We start from the raw sequence: 25,485 nt of genomic DNA on the forward strand, positions 1-25,485 counted from the left end.
ATTGTCATACCAACATTTTAAAGTTTTCCGTGCATACCAATGTCAGAATATGAGAGAGAGAGAACTTCAAGTGTCATGTTAAGTTTAAGGCACAGTGAACGATGGATTATTTTGTTATTGCATTAGATGGCAAAGCATTGTTTAACATGCAGTGACACTGTAGCTGTTCTGAAAGAATACACACACACACACACACACACACACACACACACACACACACACTGGAATTACCAAACTAAGTATTCTCAATTTACAGAATGCAGTGACCAGAGAAATTAGAAAATTAAAACAAGGTATCTCATCACAGCAGAATTTATTTACAAAAATGAAAATAAAGCTGTAAAGTAAGTTTCGGAGTGGCTCATCTGTTAGCCAAGCAAAGAAAGCCTTTTCACCAATGGTAAGTTCATTACATTATTTTTGATTCATCAGTTGAAGAGATGTATCCAAAATAAACTTGCTTAAGACTATTAGCTGTTTGTCAAGAACAGTTGCTTGAAAGAATTGAGAACACTGGGAACATCAATGTAATCAATAAAAACAAACAAGGCAAATCAAATGATTCTGAGTGGTTTCCCATGGTTCTTGATGAATCAAAGATGTTACTGATACTACCTAGTGATTGTTGTTTATTTGATAAGTCAATGCCAAGGTTGAAGTGTCTGAAGAGTTAGTGTCCATGAGTACTATGTGTGGAACAATTAAAGGCAAGAATATTTTCTAAGAAGTTAAGAAAACATGGTTTCAGGACAATCTGAAGTAGAATTTGCTAAGATGTGTTAGAACTGGTGATGGTAAAAATATGTTTGGAGCAAAAAGAAGACTTAGTTGGTCAAATTTACAAAGCTTATAAAAATAAAGTGTTCAAATTCATGGCTATTTATGTATTATTTATCTATCAGCAGGTACTTTGTGGAATATATTTGACTCAATCTTGTGTTATTCAACTAGTACTGTCACCCAGCAATTTGCTGGCTTAGCAGTGGTAGTTTTATTGTTTTTGAGCTCAGAGCTGATATTGAAATTTTTCTGAAGGAGAAGAAATACCCTCAACCACTATCTGAAAACTAAAGGGCTTCGGAATTTAGCTTTTGTCGCAGACTTGACAATGCTTTTTTATTAATTCAACCCAAAATTTAACCAGTTCAGCATAATGAGAACAGTTATCCCCACTGTATGTGGGGTTCACTGGGATTCAGGGAAAGCCTCCAGACTCAAGGAAAGTTCTAGAGCCGCGATTCTCAAAAGGGAGCCCTCAGACCACCACCACCAGCAACCGCACCTGACTGACTACTTATTAGAATCACAAATTCTACTGAATTGAAAGTTCTGGGAGTAGAGCTAAACAGTGTTTATATATGAAACATACTTATGTAATTCTGATGACAACTACATTGTTTGAATTATGAAGTAACATCAAGCTGCTTTATATACTTCCTGTGCTATCAAAACGTAAGACAATAAGCGAGCTCTCTGTTTTCACATAAATCTGCATCAGGTTTTCTAAGCTCAAACTATAGGTCCAAGTGGATTTTTTGGACTCTGATGCAAGTACAAAGGAAATTTCCATTTCCCATAACCATTTAGTTGTGCAATCAAGGAGCCCCAACCTAACCTTCAATTGGGAGTGATTAATCTGCAATGTAATAACATGCTAAAAGAAAATTATCAGGAGAAGGAATGTAATAGAATTCTATCAATGCCTTCCAAGTGATAAATATACTAAATGAGAATCATATTCTTCTCATGAATTAACATATGTATTTGGCAATACCTATCTATATTTCATAATATTTCATATTTTTCTTTAAAACTACAAATGTCTTAATAGGTTAAGACATTTCCACCATTATAAAAACCACACAACACAACAAAACAAAATCAATTCTATCATATAACCCCACAAAAGCACACTGATTTTATTATAGAACATACATTAAGTCACTGAGTAAAGCTCTTTTTTATGAACACGTTTGGAAAGCTCCCATTGAACTCGAGCACAGCTCTATTGTCAATCTGAGAGCAGAAGGACACATCAAGTAGGGAAAGATCTTTGCATGATTCCAGGAGTTTTCTTAAGGACACTGGACTTACCATTCTTGTTCCTGTTCAAAAAAACAAAACCACATAAAACACTTAAAATAGAATATTTATATAATGTTCTGATAAAGAGTCCCTTTATTACTGATTGTTTAAAATACACTTCAAATAAATTGCCTTTTAAAAATTAAAAGCATTTCTTAAAATACTTCATATAGAAATAGTCCTGTAAAGAAATACACACTGAATTTTCCCAGACAATTTGGCATCTCCTGTCAACACTTTACCCACTATCCTCATTCCCACCTCCTGCCCCTTCTAATCAGCTCCTCCAGACTTTCCTATTTCTGTCACCCCATTTCAAAACCATTTGAATCTCTTTTTCTTCATCCATGGCAGCTATGCTTACAACCTCCAATTAGATTCAACCTCTAATTCCATGCAATGCAATTACTGAGCAACTACCCTGTAGAAACTTCTGTTTCAAGCACTGGAGATTCAAGGAACTCAGTGACCAGGATTGAAGGCTATTAACTACAACACAACTTGGTAAGTTTTACGGCAAGTGGTGGGTGTAAAATGGCAGTACTGGAAGACAGATGCTAGATGATGAGTACTAGTTAGCCCATGTTAAATTTGAAGTAATTATGGGATATTCAGATGGAAGCTAAATTATTACTAGGCTATAAGATGTCATCTGTTGGAACATGCCTTTCTTTAACTACAGCTTTACTAGGGGGAAAATATCACAATTATATTACATAATACGTCTACTGGGATGGGGATTACAGTTTCTGAAATGTTAACCCAGGCCTTTTTTCTGAGAACTTCTTTCTCCTCCTCTCCCTGACATGAGCTGTGGAAGCTGCAACTACACTGCTACCCAGGCTGTGACTGGCCCCTCACCAAACCAATATAGATTCTCCTGAAAATTTATCATTGGAATTCAGTAAAGCCTTCCGTGTCCACAGATCCCTCAAACTAAAGACATGGAGAACTGGGTTGGGTCTGTTATATTTGGCCATGTCTACTTAGAGAAGCAGAGATAACATGCAAGACGAAAGAAAAAGGCAAACCAAAGCGAGAAGCAGACATAAAAGACTGTGTGCATACAGCTGCAGAGGCAGGGATGGGGGCAGGGAAAAAGGAAGGGAAAACAGAAAATAGCTTCCCAGCTTTTTGATGGTTTTCCAGTCCCTCCTGAGGTTGGACCATAGCAAGCTCCTACTGAAGCTGGATTTACCACTGCATGATTCTGAGGGAGATGGGACCTGAGGGAGACACATGTATCTTCATAATAATTTTTTTCTTATGCTTAAGCTATCTGGAGTAGGTTTCTGTTATGTAAGACCAGAGAACGTCAACCAAGACACTTGGCTTTGTGGTTTTTGTTTTGCTTTGTTTTTACCTAGGATCATGTTTATTTTATCTTTGCCAGTCTTGGTCATTACAATCTGAGTTTCCTGGTAAGTTAGAAGTTCCTAAAAGAATGCCAGGGAAGGAAGTTGGAGAGTGAAGAAGTAACTAGGCTAGGGTCCCCATCCTAGGCTTCCAGAGCACTTCCTAGCAAACCAAGCAGTCTTATCAGAACAAAATTTTTATTGTAACCAATTTTATGTTTTTTGGTGTGTGTTTTTTTGTTTTGTTTTGTTTTGTTTTTCAAAAAGTCTGAGATCAGCTCTTATGTCAAGGCTTTAAAACAAACTGATATATTGCATCCTTACCTAGTATGTCCAGTTGCCGTAATCTGGTACAATTACATGCCAGTTCCTCAATGTCTGTGTCACACACAGACCTGTTGGCCGTAAGAAAGAGTTTTTGCAAGTTTGGGAGCTGTCGTGCCAGTTTGGCAAAGCACCCAGTGCTGCTCTGCAGAGTAGGACACCAACCGAGGTCAAGTTCCTCCAGGAGCGGACACCCAGATGCCAGCTCCGCTATCCCATTCTCAGTAATGTTCTTGCAACGCCATAGATCCAGGGTGCGCAGTTTTTTACACTTGGCCCCTATCATGCTGGCGATCACATCATAGTCTTCAATCTGGAAGTCAAATAATTCCCATCTTTCACATATTATGCTCAGAAATACGAACAGTTTAGAGAGCAAGTTAAAACATTCTTAATCATCCCCTATTGTTTGCTTCCATGTAAACATACCCACATTCTCATTAATATAGATCTGCCCACTCATCTCACAGACCTGCCACTGTTTCATAAGACAGCAAGAGTAATCACTTATTAAAAATCTATTTAAGAACTCCAGACAGAGGACGTTAATGAATGAAATCCCAAAGCAGTTTGAAATCCTCAGTCTCTCATGAAGAATTTGAGAATTCTGAGCTGTTCCTGTATGCCTCCCAGTTTGATCTTGCTGCTGCTACTCGATGACAAGGTCTAGCTTCTTATATTTTAGATATAATTAATCAACTTTGGGAGATACATAAGATCTCCCTGATAAATGTGTACACTTTACTAGGCTCTAAAACAGTATGTGAATATGCTGATAGTACTAATAAGTATATATTAGTTTTGGGTGAAAGTAGACATTTGGGGACTGAATATACAACACACACAAAACTTAGATTATGTATGTTAATCACTGTCATTTACAGGAGGTATCCAATGATTTAGCTCAATATCACAGGATAAGCCTTTACTAACCAAGGATTAAACATTTAAGTTCATGGGCTTTACGTGCTTTAATAATGTTTCTTTAAATAGGTGCTTACATTTTAAGAGGTTCATTTGATTTTGTTATAATCAGGTATCAAAACTGTCACCAGAAGTCAAAAGGAAACAAAATAACAAACACTCAGATAATTTCCTTTTGTTTATTTGCTAGTCATATTCTCCATTACTACTCGCCAGCACCACTCCAGATGCTAGGAACAACAGTGAACCAACAAACACTCTGTTCACATTTTTGGGAAAGACATACAAATAATGAGCAAAATAAATTCAGAGAGTGGTAAGTGGTGTGAAGGTAGTAAAAGAGGGTGATGTGAGAGCAATCGGAGAGTCAGGAGTTAGCTGAGGGAGGGCGAGGTGCTGCTGTGACCTCCAGGGTGAGCTCAGTGCATTCCAGGAACAGAAAAGAGATCGGCGTGGGCCTGGGTAGTGAAAGACAGGACAGGCTGGGAGGGCAGAGAGTTATGCTGGGGCCAGGCCGTTAGGCCATGAAAGCATTTGATTTTTATTTTAAGTGCTAAGGAAATCAATGGAGGGTTAGAAACAAATATAATTTATATGAAAACAAAAAAAAAATCCCTCTTTATTCTATCTGAAAGAGGGTCTATGGTGGGTAAGAATGGGGGAGGAGGCCCAGTGAAAAAGCCTGCACTAGCTTAGAGGAGGGATGACGGGTTTGGGTTAAGGAAGTAACAGAGAAACTGGAGAAGTAGACAGATTTAGGGCTATATCTTGAGTCAGAACCTAAGGCTTATGGACTAGATATACTGGTGATAGTCTCTGGTCTTTAGCAACTGCAGAAGCCACGAGAAACAAATTGGGGAAGATATAACTATTCATATCAGCGAGTGTACCTGAATAACACAGACCTGTGGTGCAGCCAATTTGCTTCTTTAGAAAGAAACATTCAAAACTTTCTGAAACCCATGATTCTGATTGCTATTATTTTGATAGTCAGAAATAAAATAGCAAACTGACCTTTTGGTCAATTGACAGAAAAGAAACTGAGATAAACATAGTACTAAAGTATCAACGAAGAGCTATCTCTGTTGCTGTCCTGGTAAACTCTAGACCTGCTGTGAAGTAAGAACTATGGCAGGCATGAAATACTTTGATTAGGATAGCAGTAGCAATATTAGTCTTATTTCTGAACTTTAATATCAAGTCCTTAATATTTAATTTCCTGACAACAAATATCAATGGTAACAATATTTTGTTAGTAATTACATACTTTAATTTAAAAGTAGCTTATTTTTCTAAAAGAGCATTTGCCATAGTGTATAACATATTAATAGGAGGAAAATCTAATGCTGAATTAGTGGGCTCACAACACCGTTTCCAGAGACCAGGGTGGGCCTGAGCCCATAGTTAGGCTTTAATCAGGCCTAATCACCAGAATTTAAAACTACAGGGACATGGAGACTAATATGTCATTTTAATTGGCCTCTCTAGCCTACATTGCCAAACCCTAAGGCATCTCTGAAGCCACTGCTGAGCTCTAAAAGATGTTCAATGGGATCTATTTTTTGGTCAGTGACTGTCCCTGTTGATCCCAACTCTAGGAACCGCTCTGGAATCCTGCAACCATCCTGCTTATTCTGATCTTCCTAGTAAGTGGATGCAAAACTGAAATGATTGGGGATCCTCTAAATCTGCCTTGAAGAGGAATGGGTTGCTCACAACTATACTGGGAGATGCATTTCCTGGAAATGTGAGCATACATGCACGCCACACAAACACAACAAAGAATTCTATAGTCCCTTGAGTGTCAATATTATTTATAAGTCATGTAATTTAGATGAAAAAGATTTAACTCATCCCATGAGCTCTTTCAATGACCCCTAAAGTACTAATTTTAAATCTGGAAGGACTGTAGAGACTATCTACTCATACAGTCCCTAGGCTTTTGGATTTCATGGACCAGTAAAAAAACAAACAAACAAACAAACAAAAAAACACCTGAGTTCCAACACAGAATAACCACTCTTTTATCTGACCCAGTAAGGCCAGTGAAACAAGCAAACAAAACACAAAACAAATCTACTATCATCAACATTTCCAGAAATAATCTCAGAACTTAAAAAATTAATTAAGCTTTGTGAAAAACTCACTCAACTACTGACATTTGGGTATGATTGATCATTTATTTTATATAGAAACCAGAGAAGAAGATAACTTGTCTGAAATAACATCTGACTTGAGGCAGAACCAAACTCTTTCTGCCACACTATACTTCTCCTTCTTGCTCTCGTGGCTAAATAATGTCAACGTTTCAAAGACATACTCTCCACTTTAAGAAAAATGTTTGAAAGTGGGGTCCAATAGTTAACTGTAAATCAGAAAGGCTGTGGGTGGGGGTGGGGTGGAATGAGTCAGGAAAAAATTCACCCAAGGGAAGAAAAAGAGAATGAGCAACTGAGAATAACAAATTTTCAAATACTTACCATTACACAACTACCCAAACTGAGGTGTTGAAGCTCTGAGCAGAAGTTCAAAATGCTGAGCAGTGCTGTTTGCTGCCCCAGGGACCACATCAGAGGCAAACACAGAAAGTGAAAGAAAGTGAAACAAAGAGAAGAGGTCAATTAGACATTAAAGGCTGTCACTACTTCTCCTGAAACAGAGCTCAAAACCTAGGTTACAAGACACCACAAATGCCATTTAATGAGTCCCCAGGTGCTCCCACCATTGATTGGCTGGGAGTCAAGGTAATCATTACCAGTCTCCAAGTAAGTTGTCACTCTGCATGTGGTTTTGCATGCCCTAAAGATACCTATATTCCCCATGACCTCTCATTTCATTTCCCAAACGTAAGCAATTTGAAAGTCTGGTTAAGGCTGAACAACAAGACAAGCTAAACAACCTCCCCCTCCAAAAACAAACAAATAAAAAAAACCCACAGTGGGCTGGTGACACTGTGAGGAACAGTGGCAGCTCTGACATTCACCGATCAGCAGCAGCCTGATGGAACTGCCAATAGAGTTGCCCGAAATCAGGATTGAGCTGGTGACTTTAATGTCAAAGGATTCTCTCCGCTGACAAGGATCCCAACAACCATTGAACACCTGTCACTAGCAACATGCTGACTGAAACATATATAACGTGCACTTTCTAGTTATGTTCCTGCCATTTCAGCCCATCTATCCTGTGCAATACAATGAAACACTCTCATCACTCAAGAAAGCCAAAGAAATGCTAGACTGTGACATAATCCTGATAACTAAAATATTTCTAAAGTCATAACTTCATTTAATGACATGTCTGCCATGAAAACTTGTAAAAAAACAATGCAAAATATTCAAATTTCTAATTTTTATATTCTAAATGAAGAAAAAGGCTACTCCAACTTTGTGGCAAAATTTCTTTCTATACATTTGAACTAAATCATATCTAAGAAAGTTAAGATACTATAAAACCTATGTTTAATCTGTTGCAAGTGTCCAGAATCTGAAAAATATTAATTGGGGAGAGGATGACCAATATGTCAATGACAATACAAAACATCGGTTCGACCCCAGATAAGATTTTCAATAAGAAAATAAAGTAGTGAAATATTTCAGATAAAATAAACGTAAGGCAAAAATAAAATAACCCTAGTTATAATCGGCCCTAGAGAGATACGAGACTTAAGACTGGTTCACTGTTGGGTGTTTCTTTAAATTTAAGAAAAAAGTTTATATTGATTTCATGCTTAAGTTTTAACACAACTTATAACATAAAAGGCAATCCCATGTAGCTCTCAGAATGTTGGCAATAGAAGAGATATATGAAGATAAGTTAATTTTCAGGTTCTCCATAATACTTAGCTATTTTAACTTATTAACAGATGGGGAAATGACATGGTTTGTTTTTATTAAAGTATCAGATCCTTACAACAATGATGCTTTGTAAGATTTTCCCATGAGCAAGATCCAGAACATATTAGAGAATTTTTAGAGAGGATTCCACATATTCTTGTAAGAAAATTTAAATTAACACGCGCGCACACACACACACTTCATCATAGAACTTGTTTGGTAATGTATTTTTAAATTACTTATTACAAATAATTTCAAATATACAGACACGTATAGAGTCCATGTAACAAACACCCGTTTTGCCTTCTTGGCTTATCTCTCTCTATTTGTGTATCTCTCCATCCATTCACAGACTTCCTCAGAGGTAACCTTTATCAGGATTCAGTGTTTAAAAACATGCCTGAAGATTATATAATTTTATTATACAGTATGTGTCCATAAATAGCATATAATATTGTTCTCCATGGTTTTTATATAAACGGCATTTATTATGCATGTACTTCTGCTTCCTCCTTAACAGTGTTTGTGAGGGATTTGTCCATGTTGATACTCACAGCTTTAGTTCTGACTTTTTAATTGTCTACTATTCCATTATGCAAATATAATACAGCATACACTTTCACTCAAGGAATGTTTAGTTTGCTTACAAGTTCTACCATAACAAAGAATGTTAGAATAAACATTCTTATAGTGCTTCCTGTGCATTTATAGAAGAGTATTTCACTAGAGCACATACTAGAGGAAGAATTTCCAGGTGTTTATGTATGGCCGACGTTATTAGATTTTCCAAAATAGCACTCCGGAGTGATTGTATTAATTGACACTCCACCAGCTGTGTAAGAGTGTGGGGTCCCCACATTTCTGCCAACATATAGTCTTCTCATCCTTTTTATTATCTGTCTGATGAGTATGGAATGGTATAATTTGCATTAGTATAATTCCTAGTGAGTTTGAAAATCTTCATGTTTATGGGCCAGTCATATTTCCTCTTCTGTAAACAGTTTAATCATATTCTTTTTTTTTTTTTAGTGTCTAAAGTTTTACGTATGTCATCTTTTCCCCCAATTGACCTTCCCCCCCTCCGCAGCCATTCCTTAATCATATTCTTTACTGATGTTTCCATTAGATTGTTTCTTCCTTCTTGACTTGTAGGAATTCTCTTTTTATGCTGAATACCAATCTTTGTCAGTTACATGCATTACAAATATCTTCCCTAAATCTAAGACTTGTCTTTTTGCTTTGTTTATAGAATCTTCTGAGACATGAAATTTTAAATTTTAATAAGTCACATCAATCTTTACATGTGTATTCTGTTGTCTTTTCGAAAAAGTCCCTCTTTGCCCACAGAAGGATATCGTTCTATTATTTTTTGAATGACAATTTTAAATTTTTTCTTTTTTGCACTTAGGTTTTAACCCAACTGAAATTGATTTTTATACATGGTAAGGTACCAAATTTCATGCTTTCTCCTTAGGAATAACCACTTGTCCCAATTCAATTTTCTGAAGAGTCTATCTTATCCACTGATTTGTGATGCTTTCTGTCATATATCAAGTTCCCTTGTATGTGTAAGACTACTTCTGGGTCATTGTGTTTCACTGGTCTACTTGCCTTTTCCTATGCTGACACTTCAGTCTTAATTATTATAGTTTGTAATAAGTCTATAAATCTAGTAAGGAAAATACCCTTTCTTAATTCTGTAAAACACTAAAGAGCCTTTTGCTCTTTCATATTTTAGAATCACCTTAAAGTTTTTAGTTTACCTTTTAAAAAATATGAAGGATTCATTTTTCTTTCTTCCCCATGATCATTATTTAATTTACTGGCACTTTATCAATTTCTGTGTCATAATTATTTATTATATCTGGTACCCTCTTCCTGAAATGTTCTTGTTGAAAACTATTTTTAATAGTTTTTTTAGTGAGCATCCATGAGTGGTAAAATCTTAACAACAAACATTTACTGAGTAGTTATTAACATGTCAGCATTTTTGTAAATTCTTTTTCTTAAAATATTCTTTAAATTGTTGACAGTATTACAGATATCTCCCATTTACCTCCCTTTACCCCCCTCTGCCCAGCCCCTACCCCCCGTCCCCAGGGCTTTACCACCCTAATGTCTGTGTCCATGGGTTGTGCATATAAATATATTTGGTTTATCTCTCCTCGTCCCCCCACCCGTACATCAAGGTATGTCAGTCTGTTTCATGCCTCCCTGCTTCAGGTCTTTTATTTTGTTGGTCAATTCATTTGTTCATTAGATTCCACAAATAAGTGATATTATGTGATATTTGTCTTTCTCTGATTGGTGCTATAAATTCTCTATATACATTAATCCTCACAACATCCTGTTCATTCATTTAATAAATATTTATTGAATACCTACTATGTGTTAAGCACTATTCTGGCACTTGGGATATATCAGTCTACATGGCAGAAAATAACCTATAAGGTACACATCATTATTCCCATTTATAGATAAGGAATCTGAGTCACAGAAAGTTAAATAATATGTTGAGCCTTTATATATCTCCTCAATCTTGAATGAAAGGTTAGCCAGGCGTAACATGGATTCCAGTTATCTTCTTTCATCATTTTGAAAGTTTTGCTCCATTACCTATCAGCCTCCATTATTTTTGATAAGAAGTCTACTGTCAGTCTAATTATCTTCCTCTGTAAGTAATGTCTTTTCTCTCTGATAGCTCTTGTCCCTTTCTCATTTATATTCTGCAATTTCATGATATGTCTAGGTAAAAATTTATTTTCATTTATTCTGTTTGGTATCCCGAGTGAACATTTATTTGAAGACTTACATCTTTTTCATGAACAATCAAGATTCTTAACAATTCTCTCTTCAAATATGGCTTCTCCAACATTTCCTCCATTTTTTCTTCTGGAACTCTTATTAAATAATGAATTTTGGAGTCTCTCAAGTACCAGTGCCTATAGTAGTGTTAAAAATATGCCCACAGATTGGTCTATACTCCTTCCTCCCAGAGTCGAAATGTAATTCTTCCCCCTTTGTGGGTGGGATGGACTTAGTGATTTACTTCTAACAAACAAAACATAGAAGTGACAGTATGTTAGGTTACTGTGATGGCTAATACTATGTATCAATCTGACTAGGCCATAGAGTGCCCAGATACTTGGTCCAACACTATTCCGGCCATTTCTGTGAGGGTGTTTTGGGGTGAGATTAATGTTTAATCAGTATACCAAGGAAAGCAGATTATTCTCTAACGTTGGTGGACCTCATCCCATCAGTCAAAGATCTGAATAGAACAAAAAGGCTGACACTCCCCCAGGCAAGGGAGAATTCTCCCTGTAAATTGGGACATCCCCTTACTCCCGATTTCAGACTCAAACTGAAACATCAGAGCTTCCTGGGTCTCAGTCTGTAGGCCTTTACACTGGAGCTGTATCATTGTCTCCCCTGACAATGAGTCTCTGGCCTCCCAACTCACTGTGTAGGACTTGGGACTTGCCAGCCTCCATAACCACATGAGCCAATTTCTTACAATAAAGATACACACATACACTCCCTCTCATTCCTGTTTTCCTGGAAAACTCTAACTAATAGTTATAAGAGGGCTGTGGCTGCCTCCACCATTGCTCACTTAGGAAAAGCCAGCTGTCATGACGTGAGAACACTCAGGCAGGAGAAGGGAGGCCCATGAAGAGAGAAACAGAGGCCTCTGGCCAATAGCTCTAAGAGGAACTCTGCCAACAGCCACATGTGTGAGCTTAGAAGCTGATTCTTCAGGTGCAGCCAAGCCCTGAGATGACTGCAACCTCAGCAAAAAAGGCTGCAACCCTGTTGGGAACCCTGAGCCAAAACCGCCCAGGCAAACACTCCCAGACTCCTGACCTACAGAAATTGTGTGCGATCGTGAACATGGATTTTTTTTAAATCACTAAGTTTGGGGGCAACTGAGACAGCAATAGATAAATAAATAAGATATAAGCTACTTACAGCAGTGCCTGATATTCAAGGCTTTTACAAATTTAAGTGCATTCCTCAGACTTCTCTTCCAACTTAGCAGTTTTTTGTATCTAATTTAGAATTTATCAACTTACTTTTTATTATAATGACTACCATTTATTTTCTAGATTTCTAATCGTTCTTTTTCACACCTACTTATCTTGCTGTTTTAGTCTATTTATAGTCCATAATTTCTTATGTTTATTTTAAAAATATTTTTTCTTGTTCTGTTTAAAAATATGTTTTCATTTACTTCTTTGAACTCCAACCCCTTTCAGTCTTTATTCTTCCCTGTCTAGGGACCTCGCAGATTGCCCCACTCAGAATCAGGACTTTATAATATGACAGTTTATATGTCTTTCATAGGAAAGCCCAGGTGCTTTTCATCAACAGGCAGGGTGGTTTGCATTTTTACTTACTTAATTTATAGATATGCATTCTGCCAAATAAACTGTCACAGAAAGAAGAAAATAGGAGGGCAGTGTTGATATCCAACAGAAGTAAAGATCAACTACTTTTGTTGTCTTCTGATTCATGAAGATGAAGGCAGCAGGGTCCTTGAAACTGTTGTCCCAGCCAGTAAACAGCTGCTAAACCACATTTAGGGATTACTGTCAGATACTAGTCCCCCACAATACCTGTAATCAGTTTTTTCACTTCTTCAGATTCTTTCAATTTATGCTCTATCATTCTTGAAGTGAGGCAATCAAAACTGGATGCAGGTGTTCCATTTATAACTCCAACTTTTAAAAAAACACTCTTGGTATTCTTGTCTGCTGCTAAGCAACAGAACGATATTCTTACTGAGTTACCTGTCATGCCCCATCTCACCCCTACCCCAGATTTTTTTTTTTCCAAACAAAGAAAAGTTAAACAGGCTCCAACTTCTAACACTAATCCCCATTGGTTTAGTAAAAAGCACAGGACTTCCCTTAAAGACACTTTTTAGGAAGTATGTTAAAAAGTTATTCTTATGCCATCCTTTACAGGTTGTAATAGTTTGCTAGGGCTGATAGAACAGAGTACCACAGGCTATGTAGCTTAAGCAACAGAAATTAATTTTTTCATAATTCTGGAGGCTAGAAGTCTGAGATCAAGGTGTCAGCAGGGTTAGTTTCTTCTAAGGCCTCACTTCTTGGCTTGAAACTGACCATCTTCCAGAGTCTTCACATGGTCTTCCCTCTATGTGTATCTGTGTCCTCCTCTCCTCTTCTTATAAAGACACCAGTCATACTGGATTAGAGCTTACACTAATGACCTCACTTAACCTTAATTACCTCTTTAAAGACCTTATCTTCAATACATTATGAGATACTAGGAGTTAAAACTTCAATATATGAATATTAGGGTAACACAATTCAGTCCATAACACAGTATTTAAGAGTATGTAGGCGCCGAAACCGGTTTGGCTCAGTGGATGGAGCGTTGGTCTGTGGACTGAAGGATCCCGGGTTCGATTCTGGTCAAGGGCATGTACCTTGGTTGCGGGCACATCCCCGGTGGGGGTTGTGCAGGAGGCAGCTGGTCGATGTTTCTCTCTCATCGATGTTTCTAACTCTCTATCCCTCTCCCTTCCTCTCTGTAAAAAAATCATTAAAATATATTAAAAAAAAAAAAAAGAGTATGTAGGTTGCAGACATATGCCCCAAAGGGGTAAAGGACAATTATATCTTCTACTTATTTTCAAGTGGTTCAGGAAAAAAAAAAAATGCACATAGTAGAGGAACCTACTTTTTATGCAACTTTTTGCATAAAACGTTTTTTATTTTTTAAGTCAATTATTTCAAAATAAAAGCTTTTCCTAATTAATGAGTTAAATTTTACAGCACTCCTCTCATGAAAATACACCATCACGTAGGGCTAAAGAAGTACTTGCAATCAATGTTTATCATACATAAGAATCTTGTGAATACAGATGTAAAGGAACAAAGGAATTGAAACAAAGTCCTTCCAATCATTATACATCTAACGCTACTATAATTACTTCCTTGTCACAGACAGTAGAAGAAACTAAGTACAAAAGTCGTTTTCTTCTCTAAGTTCCCATCTTTTCCCTAAAGTGTTGCCTATACAACCCTAAAAGATCCCCAAATTCAGTAAAAAGGAAACTACCCTATTTACCAACCCATTTCACTAATTATTCTGGGATCACACAGTAAACAAGGCCTAAATCTCAGCTCTAGGGTCATTTCTTCTAAAATGTTTTCCCAACATGGACCATTCTCAAACCAAGTACAAACCTGTGACATTGTTAACATGCATTGGGCTTCTTATAAAGACAGTCCACTTATCTCTCTTTAATGTACTAGTACCTTATTCTTTACTAGGCATATATTTACTGCTCTGCATCTACCTAAATTCTACAAATGAATACCTTACTTAGTGATGACATTTTGTTTTGTTTGATAAGACAATTGTTATTTATCTGATAAAAGTGATTTTTTCAGTAATCTTAGACACATCTAAAGAAAGAAAAAGATCTCATGAAGTAAATTAACAAAACCACAGTGAACTATATTTCACTATCTTTTAAGATTAAAAATTCTGAACAAATACAGTTCACATATTTTCTTACAAGTTTTTCAAGTTGCTGATCTACCCACCCATCTGCTTAGTAAATGTGGTTATACCAGTGATGGCGAACCTATGACACACGTGTCAGCACTGACACGCGTAGCCATTTCTGATGACAAGCGGCCACTGAGGCGGCCGCATGCCGAGGATGAAACATTTGCTGCTCCTGAGGATGAAACATTTGCGAAACAATGTTTTTTCCTCAAAGTGACACACTACCCGAGTTATGCTCAGTTTTTTGGCGAAGTTTGACACACCAAGCTCAAAAGGTTGCCCATCACTGGGTTATACTGTAGAAAGACAAACTTATAACTTATCTAATAATGAGAAAAACACGTTTGCTAAATATATACTACTATACACTATCGTGAATAACAGACACTGTTCTATGTACTAGCTGTAAAGAAGTAAACAGTCAAACATGGTCCCTCCCATTATGAAGTTTACAATTTAGGAATGAACATTTCTTTTACCAGAAACAAATCCTAAGAGTGAAAGAAATAATGAAGCCTAAATCTCTCTTAGCACATGATAGAAAATATATTCCTATTTAGGAAGATCTATAAGAATACTTTGTGGAGGTGAGGATAATTGTGTAAAAATATACTGAATAAATTCTATACTATCATTTTTGCATTTACACAAATCCATTTAATGTATAGAGTGGTTTGTTTTTTTACATGTTTGACCTAATTTGGTCTTCTCAATAGCCTATGTGAAAGGGCAAGGTGTGGTGTTTTTATTTAATAGACAAAAAATTTTTAGCTTAGTATAAGTGATTTACCCAAGCATATAAATCGTGGAAAGCCAAGATGAGGTGCATGGGTCGACGCTCAACCACTGAGCCACGTTGGCTGGGCTGGGGAGGAAACTCTTAATGATCTAGGCCGTGTACACCATAAAATGTTGGACCAAAAGTTGGTGACAATGGGACTTGTTTTAAGGTTACTCTTATTTTACTTACTACCAAAGCAGCAATAAAGCACTGGGATATATCCCCAGTTCCTGACAAAGTTACACATGAGGCTCAGTGGTCAATGCAGCAGCCATGTTGGTGAAATCTATAGGTAAGAGAAGCCCAGTTCCCTGTGCCCAGTGCCCATTTCACCAAAGGAGCCACATCAGCATGCCAGGTCCTACCTACCAGCATATACGGCAATTCGGACTCTGCTACTACATGTTCACTCATATTGGTAATCACACCTGCTAATGCCGGCCATGCCTAACCACTTCAGAACATACCACCTAGACATCAATAATACACTGTTTACAGACCAATAGAAACATGGACTAACATTATCTTTACACTGGCATCCAGGGACAACAGTTTTCTCGTTTTACACATAAAGAATCTAGGAATGTGAGAGACAATGTGACTTAATCTAGATCATTAAGCTTGTTACTGGCAGGGTCATCACTAGAATCAGCCTTTTTTCCACCATACCAGGTCACCAGTTAAATTCTAGCTAAACATTTTTCCCCAAATCAGGAATGCTGCATTACAAAGAAGCTCTTGTACTCACACACTTTCAGGCTTCTATGGATTAGGAAAAAAAGCTATGCCTAGAAAAAGGTATCTAATCTGATCTGCCAATTAAAAAAAAAAAGAAGAGCTATAAACCCAGGTGGTTCTATAGGTAAATTTTATCTAACAGATAATTCCCATTTATTCAAGTTATTAGAGATCAGATAAAAATATGGGCGTTTCCCAAATCATTTTGCTATGCTGTCACAATCCTATCCCCATACCTAATAAGAGAACATGGAAAGGAAAACCACAGTTCAATCTCATTTCAGGAAGCAGATGAAAAGTATTTATACATGTAAACCCTTAAAGAATATTTACTATGGCCTTGGCTGGTGTGCCTCGATCGGGCATCGTCCCATGCACTAAAAGGCTGCTGGTTCGATTCCCAGTCAGGGTACACACCTGGATTGCCAGCTCAGTCCCCGGTAAGAGGTGTGAAGAGGCAGCCCATCAATGTTTTGATCTCCTATCAATGTTTCTCTTTTCTCCCTTACCCTCTCTCTAAAAACCAATAAACTATTCTTTTTAAAAAAAGAAATATTCACTGTGAATCAGACACTGTTATAGACAATTTATGTGTATTAATAATTTAATCCTCACAACCAATCTTTCAGATGCATACTATTATTATCTCCATTTTATAGAAGGGAAAGCTGAAGCACAGGGGATCAAGTAACATCCAAAAGGGAACATGGTTAGTAAGTGATAAAACTAGAATCTAAATCCAAACAGTTTGGCTCCAAAATGTTGGGAAATTAACCTAGCTACGTATTATATTAAAAATATGTAGGGATTACTCCAGGAAAGCAAGGATTGTAAACACAAACCATTATATCTATAAATCTATAATAATAAAAGCGTAATATGCTAATTAGACCAGACGTCCTTCTGGGATGAAGCTGGGGCTGCAGTTCCATGGCTGTGAGGGAGGGATCCAGGCAGCTGCCGTGGCTGTGAAGGCCTACTCTTGCACAAATTTCATGCATCGGGCCTCTAGTTAATAAATAAAAGAAGAAAAAAGATAAGTGTGTTAACAGAAGCTTTAAAAATTTAAAAGATACATTTCTTATAAAATACTAGAGGCCCAGTACACGAAAATTCGTGCACTCGAGGGGTCTCTCAGCCCAGCCTGCACGGTCTCACAATCTGGGACCCCTCGGATAGGGTCCAGTCCCATCACAGCATGGCTCCAGTTCCCTGGAGCCTGGAGGCCTGGGGTAGGGACCAAGATTCCCAGATTGCAGCATGGCTCTGGTTCCCCAGACCCTGTGGGCGTGGGGGAGGGACCCAGAGGCCAGTTTGATTGCAGCATGGCTCCAGTTCCCCGGGGCCCAGCGCTCCCTGTCGCCGCTGCACCCCAGTGGGGGCTCAGAGCTCCTCCCGCCCGGGCGCAGTGGCGGAAGGAAGCTCTGGGCCCTGGTCAGGGTGCGACAGAACTCTGGGTCTCCCGCAATTGGGGATGTGGCTGGCCTTCAAACCCGGGGCCCAGAGCTCCCTGTTGCCGCCACGCCTCAACCGAGGCTCAGAGCTCCCTCCCTCCGGGGCGTGGCGGCGGAAGGGAGTTCTGGGCCCCAGCCAGGTTGCAGAGGAACTCTGGGTCTCCTGCGATCAGGGGCGTGGCCTGCCTTCAAACCCGGGGCCCAGAGCTCCCTGTCGCCACCGTGCCGGCCGGGACTGACTCCCAACGCGCTGGCCGGGACCCAGGACTGACTCCTGCCACACTGGCCGGGACCCAGACTCACTCCCGCTGTGCTGGCTGGGACCCTAGCCTGATGTTCAGTCGTCCGTCCGGTCATTTGGTCGTGATGGCCCCTGGCTTTTTTATATTAGAACTAGAGGCCCGGTGCACGAAATTCGTGCATGGGGGGGGCATATCCTTCAGCCCAGCCTGCACCCTCTCCAATCTGGCCCCCCTCTCACAATTCAGGACTGCTGGCTCCCAACCGCCTGCCTGCCTGCCTGATTGTTCCTAACTGCTTCTGCCTGCCAGTCTGATCACCCCCTAACTATTCCCCTGCCAGCCTGATCAACACCTAACTGCTCCTCTGCCGGCCTGATTGCCCCTAACTGCCTTCCCCTGCCAGCCTGGTCATCCCCAAGTGCCCTCCCCTGCAGGCCTGGTCACCCCCAAGTGCCCTCCCCTGCAGGCCTGGTCACCCCCAACTTCCCTCTTCTGCCATCCTGGTCCCCACCAACTGCTCTCCCCTGCAGGCCTGGTTACCCCCAACTGCCCTCCCCTGCAGGCCTGGTCACCCCTAACTGCTCTCTCCTGCTGTCCTGGTCCCAACTGCCCCCCTCTACAGGCCTGGGTCCCCCCCCAACTGCCCTCCCCTGCTGGCCTAATCGCCCCCAACTGCCCTCCCTTGCAGGCCTGGTCCCTCCCAAGTGCCCTCCCCTGCTGGCCTGATTGCCCACAACTGCCCTCCCCTGCCGGCCATCTTGTGGTGACTATCTTGTGTCCACATGGGGGCCGCCATCTTGTGTGTTGGAGTGATGGTCAATTTGCATATTACCTCTTTCTTAGATAGGATTCTTAAACAAGCCCTAGCTGGTTTGGCTTAGGGGATAGAGAGTCGGCCTGCGGATTGAAGGGTCCCAGGTTCAATTCTGGTCAGGGGCACATGCCCAGGTTGTGGACTTGATCCTCAGTGGAGGGTGTGTAGGAAGCAGCCAATTGATGATTCTCTCTCATCATTGATGTTTCTATCTCTCCCTCTCCCCTCTTCTCTGAAATCAATATATAATTTTTTAAAAATTCTTAAACAAGAACGATAAAGACTACTTATCTGCAAATACCATCAAACAACAAATGAAATTAGTAAGCTGCATGAGGAGTTGTCTGTTTAGTTCACTATTGAAGTCCCAGTGCCTACTAGTGCCTGGCACATAATATGTTCTAAGTACTTTTTGGATAAATATAAAAAACATAAAGCATTGCAGATATCCCATTATATTAGAAATAAGACCGGTATACTTGTTGTGTCTCTATTATTCCACATTATCTACGAAGCTCTATCTAACGTAGTAACGCTTTAAATACTGAAAAAGAAAGTATATTTATTTCCAGATTATATAACTACATGATTAGAAAATACAAAAGACATAAGTAAAAAGTTATAACAATTATAAGTATTTGGTAAGGTTAGCAGATACAAGATAAAAACACAAAAACCAAATTTTCTCTTATACTACTAATAATAAGTTAAAATTAAATAGAAATCAGTTTTTGAGACTCTAAAATGCAAGAAATAAATTTAAACAGAAAAATACAAAACTTAGGTGAAGAAAACTATAACATGCTCTTGGATGTATAAAACAAGACCTACATGAACAGATAAAAAAGCCTTATTAAAGAGCAAATGAAATATAATGAATGTACTTCTAATAAAATTCTTGAGGAAAGATATATCTGGAAGAATAATATATAAGGATTTATGAAAACAACAACAACATTCAAAAAGACTAGAGAGGAGATTTCCCCTACCACATGGCAAAACATTCTACAAAACTGCCATGATGATATGTCACTACTACTACTGTTATTAGCAGCTAATTCTGAGTTTCCTATGTGCGAGGCACTCTGTAAGCACTTAACATGTAATTTAATCCTCACAAAGACGATATGAGATCTGTATTTTTATTATCTACATTTTAGAGATGAGGAAACTGAAATATTGAGAGACTGAATACCTTGATCAAGGTAAATAAACATTTACTGAATGGCCAATCTTTACAAGTCTATTCTAGATGCTAGAAAGATGGCCATTAGAAAAACAGATAAAAGCTCTTACCTTCGTGAAACTTACCTCCTACTGTAAGGAGACAGAAAATAGCAAGAAAACAAATAATTTCAGAGTAACAAAGTTGCGGGAAAGAAAAAAAAACATGGGCAATACAAAAGAGACAACCTAGATGGGGGGAGGGGCCTACCTTTTATCAATGTCTAAGAAGCCAACTCGGAAAAAACAATTTAAGTTGAACATCAAGCTAAGAAGAGGGCAGCCATGTAATAAACTTGAAGAATATTACACACAGGCAGAAGAGGAAAAGCCATGAGTTGGCACCAGATCAGAATGTCAAGGAATAGAAAGAAGGCCAGCAAGACTGGAGTAGAGGGAACAAGCATAGAACAATTAGAGGGTGTCGACTGCAGGGGCCCGGCACATACTCTGACCTGGCAGTACCTCTTACAGAACTCTATCCCACAGCAATGATAGCTTGTATACGTAAAATTTTGTGATCGTTTGTAAAAACAAATGACTGGGAAAACCTAAATGTTGATCATTTGGGGAACAGTTGAATAGAAGATTGCATAACATATACCACACAGTTAATGAAAACAGTCAGGTGGTATATGCAATGGCCTGGAAAGATGTCACAGAGATATTATTTGGAAAAAGCCAGTAGATCAATATATATGACATAATTCCATTTTTCTTTAATGAGACTCATGAGCTATGGCAGTGGTCGGCAAACTGCGGCTCGTGAGCCACATGCGGCTCTTTGGTCCCTTGAGTGTGGCTCTTCCACAAAATACCACGTGCGGGCGCGCACGTACAGTTGCGATTGAAACTTCGTGGCCCATGTGCAGAAGTCGGTTTTCGGCTCTCAAAAGAAATTTCAATCGTTGTACTGTTGATATTTGGCTCTGTTGACTAATGAGTTTGCCGACCACTGAGCTATGGCATCAGGAATTTTAACTCTAAGTCTGGCCCTGGAAAAATTCCACTTTGTTTCCTCCTGCTCCAAGCAAATGTCCTCCTGCATACCATGCTCCTACTCCTTTCTCTAATTCATTCCCTGCCAGCATTTCAGCTCACCCCAGCCCATTGCTTATTTTTTGACCTAGAAACATGAACAGCATTACAAAAATTTTAAGAGCACAGAGAAGAACATTTTCTTATAACTAAAAAAATAACACAAAAGATGCTAAATAGTTTTGAAATGACTGAATCAGTTCTAATGATTTTTGAATAGCCAGGTGGCATCATAAACTTAATCTATTTAAAAACCAGAAATCACATTATTATGAGTAACTAAATATTCAGTTGCCTGTGACACTAGCAAAGATGTAAATGAGTTATTCTTACCTCTACTTTTGTTCGATAGAGAACAAGTCGTTTAAGGCCACATAATTTGGCAATATGGTTGAAAGCTTGAGGTGGTAGCTTATCACAGGATGAGAGATTTAACTCCTGTAGATGTGGACACATCTCAGAAATGATCTCCAAGCAAGTTTCATTTAGGAAGTGGCTGCAAGATAATTCAAGGCGCACCAATTCAGATCCACAAACCTTGAGAAACCTGTAAAAATAATGTTCTCTGTGAATTTCATAAAAGTAAAAGTATTTCTGCAAGTATTTGGAATTATATCAACTCTAAGCAGATACCTTCAGAAGAATGGATTTCCATGAGGAAAAATGTAAAACTTGTTTCACTCAAATCCTCATTTAATACATACTAAAATAGGCATGGTTAGGCTAAAATAAAGCAACCTGAGAAGATAAAATGGACTCATATCACAAAAAACTTCAACTAATGCTAAGTGAAAAATTAAGAAAGCAGAGTATGTGTTTCTCCAACGTACATGAAATTTGCATCTAAGTTAGTAGAGCCAAAAAAACAAAACATTACAAAACTCCAATCTCTTGGAAGATATTTCCCCCTAGACAGTACCCAATCAACACTAGATAACTTATTTTGCATGTAGTATGTAAAGTGACCGTTTTAATTAAATGACCTCAAAACAAATCAGACTAGCCTACTCTTACTCAATAAATTTCTGGGTTGGCTTAACTGTACTGCTGTGATATGCTCCTTGTAACTGTTACTATTTAGCAGTTGGACTGACACTGAAATTACTACAAGATATTCAATTGCAGCTTCACATAAAATACACAGAAACAATTCAACCTGGAGGACCCAAAGTTCCTTCTTACAATAAAAATAACAACCTTTATCTTAGTTACATTCCAGATAGGGGAAAACAGTCCTGACCATAATCATCATCTGAAAATAATCTAAAAGTAAATGTGAGTCTAGGAGTGTCTGAATCCATGAAACTATCAGCTAAGCAAATTGAATCCTTAAACAGTGCACCCATCATCCCTATCCAGATCTCTGGACATCCTCTTGCCTATTCAGTGTCACATTAGTTACATACTAATAGTTTATTTATGCCAATCTCTTTCCTAAATGATTTAATGATTAAATACACATACAAAATAAAATTGACTAAATCAATCAAGTAAGTAAAGGAAGTAACACTGGACTTTTAAATCAAAAGTTGGATTTTTTTTGTCCCGTTCCACTACTTCCTAGCATGTAACCTTGGAAAATGCACTTACCCAGCATTTCCTCGCCTGGAAAAGGCAGACTAGAATTATCTAATAGCACTCACCATACTATCTCATGGTTTTGAACATCAAATAATATGTGAAAGCAGTTTGAAAAGGTCAAAGCACCCCACAAACACTAAAATAAAAGTTAAATCTTGGCCAACTCATATTCAAACAATAAAAACAGTTGCTACAAATTTATTTGATCAGAACTGTTAAATGAATCTTCCAATTATGAAAATTCACTTGAAGAATTTAAGTTCCCTCTATGCTGGGACAGACAAAGTTCTACGAATTCAGAGTATTTTTCCCTCAATAGGGTCAAATTACTCCCAAGGAATATGACAAAATTAGCATTTTTACTTTTTTTTTTTTTTTTTAGTATACTTAGTAGTTTTGGGTAGTTCTTCATTATTTATAAGCTAGCAATCTAGAAATAAATGGACATAAAGTTTCAGAGAACTAATGATATCCTATTTTGATTTGATACTTCTGAAATTAACTGCAGCTCACAGAAGTTAAATGAGTATATTAACTCTCTTAAAATTAAAATGTTTAAGCATCTTATCTCTTAAAGGTTTTCATTATTTAGAGAACAAAGCACTTTGTTCTACAATTCTTTTTCATATTGGACTTGGGATACTTTAACATCCCTTTTCTCCTTGCTCTCATTATTGAACTTTTCCCTCTAAAGAATTTACAGTGACATCAAGCCAATCACCAGAAAGCCAACTATAAAAAGACTAGAAAACTTGCCAAACTGATTTAATGAATGACAGAATTTGAAAGCACAGTAATAGCCATGCCTATACTGCCTTTCTGTCTCTCTTTCCCTACAGTGCATATTTTTACTCTGAGCAGATTATTTGGTCAACATCCCCAGTCTCTCTTCCTAAATGTACAAGATCTACATTACCTACTTTTTCATAGCATGTCCATTCCAAGAAGGCAGAAGTAGCAGCAGACCCAATTAATTAGCTGAATATAACTCATTTCCTTCCTTAATGCTGCTCATGTACATCTTATTTTAATGCATAATTACATGATCCTCTATTTATTCATCTCAATTGTGATACTGGTCACCTGAACAGAGAACTACAGCTTCCTTAATTCCTATAGCCTATTCATTCCAGGTTATGAATTCTCATAAAGTATTTCTTGATTTGAAGGTATTATGAGAAGACCTAAGTTCAGATAAACAATCCCAAACTAGGTTTCCTGCTATAAGAAAAGGAGTCTCTGGAGAGAGAAATAAATTGCTTATCCTTATGAGGTGAATTAATTTGTCCAGAGTAATGTAAGCACATAAGAAGTAATTTACTAAATTGTAACTTGCATCCTAAAATAATTAACATCACATGAATGAATGATTTAATCTGAGTTTACTCATCACAAAATAGAAGGCACTAATCCCCACAATCCTCCTGATATAGAAAGGTAAGGGGAGAATTAGGTATAAATATCCATCGCCCTGATTCCTAATCTTATGCTTTGTTAGCTGACCCTCATGGAATTTTATAAAATAGCACATTTAAGATCACTTTTAATCTCAAATAACTTGGAACATTATTTATTACATCTAGTCTAAAATAAAGCCATTAAAACAAGACTTCCTGCCTAACTGTGTATGGTACTATCTGGTAATAGTAGAAGAAAGTCAGTAAATCATCTCTAATCTCTAGATATTGATAATCGCCAAGAGACAACTGTTTGAAGTACAGGCAAGCAATTGAATAAACTAATATGTAAACAGGCAGTAAGCTCTTTATCCCATAAAACTGTAGCTCTGTGTCAAACATCTAATAAAGTTCTTGAATCTAGAAAGTATTCAAGAATGTTTCTGAGGGAAACAAGTGGAAGGTTAGATAAAAATCTCTGCCTATATGAGGTGGAGATCAAGGTGATCAGTTTGGGTAACTATCTGAAGAAAAATAGTACCTAGGCTTTTGAACATCAGAATGATATGATTAAGGAATAGCCAAGACTTTAGGGAACTGTATTATAAAAGTAGAATTATAATATATGTGATTTTAATGAATAATATGCATAAGCAGTACTTGAAGTTGCAAATCATAAATCTATAGCTAGAACAGGATTTTAATAACTGATTAAAAGTTTTAAATTCTTGTTATTTCAATTTAACCTATTTCCCTGCTATTTTGAATAATATGAACTCCTAAAAAATACTTTAAAATCCAGTTAAACAGTTCCAACTTGTGAGGATTAGGTTTTTAGGCAACAAAAATAAACTGTATCAAACTTTTCCCAAAGACTTGCTAAAATAGCAACTCATCATCATTGGTCTCTAGTCTAAAAATGTACTTTTGTCTTTAAAGTATTATAAATAATTCTTCTTCACAGTAATGAGCACAAATAGGCCATACTTATTCATAGGTTATTCATTAATAATCAAGCCATGAATATTTATTGTTTATTCTGGGAATGCTGCCTACAAGCCATAATGACTATCAATTCAGCAGTCAAGTCATGGGGGCCAACAGCAATCAGGAGGCAAAACTTCAGCATCTTCCGTCCCCCAAAAA

General features: G+C 37.9%; 1 protein-coding gene across 6 annotated transcripts in view; it reads right to left on the reverse strand.

Moving 5' to 3' along the window:
* Positions 1–296: 296 nt before the first annotated feature.
* FBXL4 (F-box and leucine rich repeat protein 4) overlaps positions 297–25,485 on the reverse strand; it is a 63,569-nt gene continuing 38,380 nt past the window's right edge. For 5 of the 6 annotated variants that reach the window (XM_054721931.1, XM_008152136.3, XM_054721929.1 and 2 more), the window contains 4 exons: positions 21,695–21,908; positions 7,169–7,240; positions 3,765–4,077; positions 297–2,105 (listed from right to left, as the gene is read on the reverse strand). In XM_054721931.1, coding sequence (XP_054577906.1) covers positions 1,942–2,105; positions 3,765–4,077; positions 7,169–7,240; positions 21,695–21,908 — 763 coding nt within the window. In that variant the 3' untranslated portion in view covers positions 297–1,941. The remainder of the gene's footprint in view (positions 2,106–3,764; positions 4,078–7,168; positions 7,241–21,694; positions 21,909–25,485) is intronic. The other variant, XM_028137644.2, reaches the window with a different exon arrangement.

This window comes from Eptesicus fuscus, chromosome 10 (assembly GCF_027574615.1).
Source record: "Eptesicus fuscus isolate TK198812 chromosome 10, DD_ASM_mEF_20220401, whole genome shotgun sequence".
NCBI classification, from domain to species: Eukaryota; Metazoa; Chordata; class Mammalia; order Chiroptera; family Vespertilionidae; genus Eptesicus; species Eptesicus fuscus.